This window comes from Clarias gariepinus, chromosome 11 (genome assembly GCF_024256425.1).
Source record: "Clarias gariepinus isolate MV-2021 ecotype Netherlands chromosome 11, CGAR_prim_01v2, whole genome shotgun sequence".
NCBI lineage: Eukaryota > Metazoa > Chordata > Actinopteri > Siluriformes > Clariidae > Clarias > Clarias gariepinus.
Window position 1 is genome coordinate 28335846 of NC_071110.1, and position 8113 is coordinate 28343958.

At 35.2% G+C, this 8113-nt stretch overlaps 1 protein-coding gene across 1 annotated transcript in view; it reads left to right on the forward strand.

The window, feature by feature from the left end:
- LOC128532817 (calcium-activated chloride channel regulator 1-like) overlaps window positions 1–1506 on the forward strand; it is a 53974-nt gene extending 52468 nt beyond the window's left edge. The window contains exon 15 of the mRNA XM_053506919.1: window positions 313–1506. Coding sequence (XP_053362894.1) covers window positions 313–731 — 419 coding nt within the window. The 3' untranslated portion in view covers window positions 732–1506. The remainder of the gene's footprint in view (window positions 1–312) is intronic.
- The last annotated feature ends 6607 nt before the right edge of the window (window positions 1507–8113 follow it).

Consider the following 8113-nt stretch of genomic DNA (forward strand, 5'->3'; position numbering starts at 1 on the left):
TATCCGCCTGTATATAAATATATGCATAGGTGGAGAATGTTTTGTGTAAGGAAACTGCTAGAATATTTTTGATCTACAAGTGCTAATACATGCTAATTTTATGGTATCTTTAAATCCAGGTACATGTATAGTCCATTATATAGATACATGTACAGTATGTACTGAAAACTGTAATACTGGTACTGTGTGTATGGTTATGATATTAAAATTTCTTTATTCACATTTATTGTACATACAAAAGAGATTATACACTCAGAGAATTTACTTAGTATGAATAAAATCTCTAATATTCTCAATGCATTTTCTCTTAAGCCCAGTCAAGGAGTGCCGATTTCCAGAAGCCTCTGAACAACTTCAGCAGCCCTAACTTACTCAATGCTTCAGCAATTCCTCAAGAAGAGAGCTCAGCTGAACAACACTTTTCCCACTTTAACAGTACAATTAAAAATGTTCAGGAAAAGACAACACAGTCTACGGTATCAAATCTTGCAGAAGCAACCAAGTATGTCCTAAGTCACAGATCCTCATCCATTTTAAATCAAGGTCAGAATCTACCAGCCATCATTGTATCAATCTGTGGTGTAGCCCTAGTGTTATGTGTTATAGCTGTGGTCATCAGAAGGGCACTGAAAAAAAAAAAAGCTTTATTCCCTATCAGAGGATTTAATTTGTTCAGTTCTGACACAAATGAAGACCCAATATTAATTTCTACTGTTGAAATCATGTTATAAACACCAAGTTGAAGTGGCGTTTAAGTTAAAAGTATTATACTTTGACTCTCTCATTGTCATATATCATTTGAGGGACTTTTTTATGTACCACAGAAAATCTCAACGATATCAAAATAATTTTTAATTTGTGTCGCATATAATACACCAAGTTAACACAAAAAACCATTAGTATATACTGTGTACATTAATACAAGTACTGATTTATACATATAAACAACTACTGTATTTAAATGCCTTCTGATCATCTAATGTTAATTCTAACACAACACCCACTACTTTACTGTAAACATACAAAAACAATTACACAGCGCAGATTTGACCTTATGTTCTATTTAACACAATTTATTACTTGCTGTGCTTACATAATATTCACCAAGCTTAAATCAGGGCTACACAATAAGAACCTAATTATTATCACAACACATAGTTGTAATGCAATACTTCTTAAAATTTCAAAAAATCTAAATAAATCAACTGAGATCTAATTTCAGTTTAACTAGTTAGTCAAAAACATTATTTACCAATATTTTCTCCATGTTTTGAACCCTGTTATGCTTTTACTAACAAAGACGCTAGGGAAGTGACAGATAGGAAATAATATCCAGTAAATGTCCTGGGTCAGTGGTCACAACTTCTTGGTCTATTGTTTAAGTATTGTTTTTCTGTTTCAAAGTAAAGTAAATTGTCAGTATATTTTATACTAATGAAAAAAAAAAACACTGATCTTTACAACACTGTTTTCAAAAATAGTATTTGTGCAAAGTGTAAATGAATAAAAAAAATAAACCTATCTAAAAAAGTACAAGAACAATGTAAGTCATTTCATTTATTTTTTTTATTTTTTTATTATTTTAACTGTGCAACTACAGGAGTTGGTCCTCCGGAGAATACTAATAATGAACTGTAAAAACACAAACAATCAGATAGGGCAGTCAAACATTTTAATTCCCATGGGTCATCTGCAAAAAAAAAAAAAAAAAACAATGAGAAAGCTGTTATTTTTCTACTAAAGCAGTGTTATGAGACAAACTATGTATAAACTGCAAATAAATTTATAACTTATTTTACTTAAGTTACCTTACAAATTCTAGTACAAAAATACACTAAAAAAATAAAATAAAAAACACTACTGTTTTTAAAATATTATTATTTATTTATTCATTTTTTTATCTATAAATCAATGGCTGTTTATAACCACACCATTGTGGCAGGACATCATTGGTAGTGGTATGCAAAAAATAAAAACAAATAAATAAAAATAAGAATACATAAATAAAATCAAAATTCAAAAAGAAAAATTTTTCCCAAAGATTTCTTTATAAAAGAAATAAGAGTTTTGTAGCTTAATATGGCAAATATATAAACAATCTGATTTAACAATAACTAACAATGTTATGCAAATGAAACAAAGTAACTGCCACTATGCTTCTTGTATCTTAATTTACCTCAGTTAATGCCTCTTTGACTCTTGAACACACTTTCCAGCCACTGCCACGGTCAGGGGCAAGATTGAACCAACGAATGGCATCAGAATCTATCTCACTGTCTGCTCCATTGGTCAAAGACTGGTTCTTTCTTACAGCCCCTGTAAAAAAGGGGGGGGCAAAAAGAATCTTTAACTTCCACAGAATAATAAGCACCATAATGATGGCACATTCTCATAGCTTCATTAAATTCAGGTTGCACCACTGATATTACATGGACTGTTTAACCAATGTCCTTACAATGTTTCTGTGCCTTGATCATGATAGGACCTGTGCTGTCTTTGGAGGTTCAGAAAGCTTTAGGATTTCATCAAAAATGTCCTAACTTTTGTTCCTAACAAAGGTTTTACAGGTTTGGAACACGAGGGTGAGAAATTAATGACAGAATTTTTTTCTATCCCTTTACGTAATATATCTACATAGCATAATTCAGGTCCAGGATCTAGTTGAAGAGGCGGGTATTCAGACCCAGCAGGCTAAATTTCTCAATCAGGTGCTGAGAGATGATTGTACTGGATGCTGAAATGAAGTCTATGAACAGCATTTGTACGTATGTCCAGATGTGTAAGGGCCAGATGGAAGGTTGTGGCATCATCATCAGTGGAGCATTAAAGATACGCATTATGCAAGGGGTCCAGTGAGCGTGGTAGCTATGTTTTGATGTGTCTCATGACGAGCCTCTCAAAGCAATTCATCACAATGGGTGTGAGGGGAATGGGGCGTTAGTTATTGAGGCAGAAAACTGTAGACCTCTTCAGCGCGGGGACACCATTCATTGTCTTAAAGTAGAAACAACAGCACTGCTTAGGGAAATGTTGAAGATGCTAGCTGTTCTGCAAATTTCCTAAACGCTTTGCCAGGAATGTTGTCTGGTCCAGCAGACTTCCATGGGTTAACTCTGCATAGATTTTTCTTAATGTCAGCCATGGACAGACAGAGCACCTGATCATTGGGGGGAGGGATGGTCTTCATCACAGCTACAGTAGGTTGTTCTGTACCATGAACCAAACAAATACCAATCCTTACATTAATTGGTGCCCTCACCTTAAATGATATGTAACCAAAACCACTTGGGATAACTTGGGTATAACACCCGTCTCGGGTTACTTTGCTGTAACCATGTTTCCTGAAAAAGCGGGAACGAGATGCTGCGTGAAAACACTATGGGAACATCTCCTTGTTCAACCGGTTGTGAAGCATGTGTGTATCAAACACGCCAAATTTTGTCTTATATACAGATCTGGCCTTTAAAAACGCACGTTTTGAGAAAATGGATCCCGCGGCTGCGCGCGGCAAGCTGTGAAAGTGCCCTTCATTACCTGTAGGGGGCAGTCGTGTTTCAGGCTGAAGTATTGTGTGTCTACTGAAGCCGAAAATGTGTCGTGTCTCTTAGGCACCCATTGACAGCAAGCGACAGAGCTCATAAACGTGTCAAGCTCAAACTGATATGTATTTATTCGTCATTTTCTTTATTCAGAATTTTTTTTATTATTATTATTATTGTAACGCACCTGTGTGTGTGCAAAAAGACTACAAAGATGTATGATATGTTAGCCTATAACATTATTGTTTTATTGTTTTTATGCGCTCCAGCTATACAAAGGGCACTGGTGGCTCAGTGGTAGGTGATTTGCCTGTCATGTGGAAGACTCGGGTTTGATTCCCAGCCAGTGCTCAAAGTTCCGGTGTTATGCGCTAAAATATTTTATACTATTATTTAAGCAACGCCACACCACGTGGAAAGCCGCAAAAATGTTTAAAGCTATTCACGACTGGCCCCCTGCGGAACGTAGAATCCCCGGGCTTTGACTGCGCTTTTTTACATTGGCCCATTAATGTAGAGATACATTTTTAACACCAGTTACTAGTATAAAAATATAACACAATACAGAAATCAATGCTATTTAAACATATTATTTAAAGTATCACTGAACATATATTGGGTCATAATAGTTAAACAAAGAAACGAAGAAAAAAACATTAAGACAAACAACATATACATCTATAAAGACAATATTTTAAAAGGAATGTCTATAAAACTGAACAGGTAAGCTGAAACAAAATCAGTAGCAGCATTAGCTCACGCTAGTAAACTAGTTACTTATTTTAATCAATAGTAATACGAAATAATGCTGAGAAACATTATTTTGAATTAATATTGACTACCATAATAATTACTAGCACGAGTTAATGCTGCTACTAATTTTATTCAGTTTGATTGCCATTCTTTTTACTTGGCTCTGGTAGATCAGGGGAGACGTGTTGGTCATCATCAGCAGGCACTGGTTCATCATCACTGATGAGTGGTATGTCTTACAATGCATCAAGATGATACCCCCGAAATGCAAAATGTTCATGATAACTCACAAAAAAAGGCCAATCGGTCCTTTTCTTATAAAGTGTTTAGGTGAAATTCCACCCATACAAGGGTGACAAATATGCAAAGAAAAAAAATCAGAAAGGGGCAAATACTTTTTTATGGCACTGCACATGTAGTCAGATTGTTCCACTGGGATTAAACTGTGCCAGGTGGAGTTATAGCACTTTCAAAATCATACTAACTACACTGATATGAATAACTTTGAATGATGAATGCTTTTTACCACCCTTGTGACTTAATAAGAGACAATGCAAAGAATATTTTCTAACAGCATGTAAATGAAACATTTTGGCAGTATTGCCTTGCATCTTTTGAAATACATAAATAAAAAATCACAATACTGCAAAAATGTCTCATTTTGCTGTCAAACTGTTTATAAGCCTCCTGGGTCTCTGTGAGACTGGTGCTACTGGACACTGAAAATATTGTAGTTTTATATGTTGTTTGTCTTATTATTCTTTCCTTTGTTTTACAAATATGACCCAATATATGTTCGGTGAAACTTTGTTTTACGTTTTTGGATTGTGTTATATTTTTATACTTTTAAAAATTTATCTCCACTTTAATGAGCCAGTGTATTATGATGTGGGATGTGGTGCGCTGCTGGATCCAGCCTCACTGTCCCTGACCTGTTCAGTGGCAATTTCTTTGCTGCAAGGGAAGCTCAGCTTCCCCTATAATGTCACAAAATTAATGGTCAAATTATGTACTATTGTATTAACATTTTATCAACTAAAAATGCGTTAGAAAACGTTCATTTCAAAGACGAGTTCGTTCAGAATCAGTTAGATATAGCAGGTCGGCTGACTTGATTTTCTTCTCATACATTCCCGTAGCGTCACAGTGCATTTCCCCGTTGAAGTCCAGCGTCCATTGACTTCAATGCGGCTGCTTTGAACGTTTTTTTCAGTGCTTTGAAACTGGACGGTCATTGGATAAACGTATGGAGTTAATTATGTGCCAAAATTTAACAAACAAACACAATCTGCTTTGCAAAGAAAAAAAAACGACTTTCTCACAAATGCAGCGTTTTGCAAACAAACACAATCTGCTTTGCAAAGAAAAAAAACTGACTTTTTCACAAATACGCCGAATGTATTTTCTCACAAATGCACCCACCGTATTTTCTCACAAATGCAATGGAGCAACTTCCTCTTACAAAACAGCAGATGGCGCTATCGGTCAATTTACTCTATTCTCCCGAGACCTCAAACACCGTGTTTATATGGTTTACCCTTATGTCCCAGAGGAATATGAGTGGGGAACAGTTTTGAGGTGTCCATTATATATCCAGACAGCCAGACATATTAACAATCCACTATCTTTAGGATAGAGCTCTGTAGGGGAATACAGTTGTATCAAACCACAGTTGCATTTTATTAACTATTGAATAATAGAGGAATAAAGTAAATTGACCGATAGCGCCATCTGCTGTTTTGGAAGAGGAAGCTGCTCCACTGCATTTGTGAGAAAATAGGTTCGGCGCATTTGTGAGAAAGTCGATTTTTTTTCTTTGCAAAGCAGATTGTGTTTGTTTGCAAAACACTGCATTTGTGAGAAAGTCGATATTTTTCTTTGCAAAGCAGATTGTGTTTGTTTGCAAAACGCTGCATTTGTGAGAAAGTTGTTTTTTTTCTTTGCAAAGCAGATTGTGTTTGTTTGTTAAATTTTGGCACATAATTAACTCCATACGTTTATCCAATGACCGTCCAGTTTCAAAGCACTGAAAAAAACGTTCAAAGCAGCCGCATTGAAGTCAATGGACGCTGGACTTCAACGGGGAAATGCACTGTGACGCTACGGGAATGTATAAGAAGAAAATCAAGTCAGCCGACCTGCTATATCTAACTGATTCTGAACGAACTCGTCTTTGAAATGAACGTTTTCTAACGCATTTTTAGTTGATAAAATGTTAATACAATAGTACATAATTTGACCATTAATTTTGTGACATTATAGGGGAAGCTGAGCTTCCCTTGCAGTCTTAAACATAAATAGAAAAATAAACATAAGTAGATATAAAATGTTTAATGGTAACAATTAAATCAGACTTCATAGTTGGATTTGATACTTTGAGTGTAATTAATAAATTTAGCATAGTAAAAGTACCCTAGCATAAGTTAATATATACCTATATCAAATAAAATTTCATATTATACACACACATTGATTTATACACATTGTGCAGCTCTTTCTCGAAAGAAAGATTCATAATTATTAGTCTACTTCTGCCGGTGCACTCTGAAAAACTTTATGCATGCGGCTGAGCGCTGATTAAAACTATGGAGTAAATTAAAGAGGGGGATCACGATGCCGAATCGAAGTCCTGAGCCCAAACTTCATTTAAATTAAATTAACAAATATTATTAAGTAAAAAAACAATAGCCCACGTTTAGAAACCCTAGATGCTATCTTTAATAACTGATGGAGGTTTTGAGCTGTGTATACACGCATTTTTGAGCGGTTTAAAACGAATTAATAAGTCCGAGCAGACCTACATGAAAGGTGAGAAGGGAGTAACTGAGCGCGCTGTTTACACACGTTTATCAACCTTTTGATAAAAACGCTGCCTTTTGTAAAGTAAAAGAACTTTACAAAAGACGAACAGCTTTATTTCAGTCATAAATTCACAATCACATCACATTACAGCTATTTCCAGCCGAGGTTAAATAATGGATAAAATATGATGATTATTATAAAAAGCCCGAAGAACTTATGAAAAAAAAAAAATATATATATATATATATATATATATATATATATAGTTTCTTTAATGTCTTCTGATGATGTCGACACATTTTTACGTTTTAAATAAGATATGTTGGCATATTCACAAATCAGGACATTCGCATAGTTAACACTATCAGATTGCCTTTTATCAGGAAATTAAATTAATTTCAACACCATTTAAACCCAACACATCGCCATGTCTTTCACTGTTTTGTCCCTGTTAAGACATTACAAAAACTATATAAGAAACTTATAAGGAATTTTAAAGCACGAATTTGGCCATCTCATTTCATCATTATGAAAATAATATGAAGCACATGAAAGATCTGTTGTAAAACAAAATAAAATTCATGTTTGCTTTAGCACTGGAAACAATATTGTTTTAGGCTAAGTAATTATACACAGTTCTTCGTTGTACAGTACTTGGTCCGGCTTTTAGATAAAGTTCTTCCATGCGCCATCTGGCGGATATTCAGTGAAGCACAACACATTTATTTAAATTCCCGAATGTTGCTTACGGCAAGCTAAATTGACAAAACGCTTTTTTCCTGCTTTTTCAGGGAACAGGGTTACAGCAAAGTAACCCGAGAAGTTCCCTTTCAAAAGCTACACTCGATGTTGTATAAAAACGCTATGGGAACGAGACTACCAACGCCGAGCATTTCAAGTGTCTGGACCCCCAGGGTTGTGTTGCGTGTGCGCACAATAGCCAAAGAGGACAGAAGGCTTTAAGAACAACTGGGTGCATGGTCGAGAATGGAACTTTCGGAAGATAGTTCGGGTGAGGA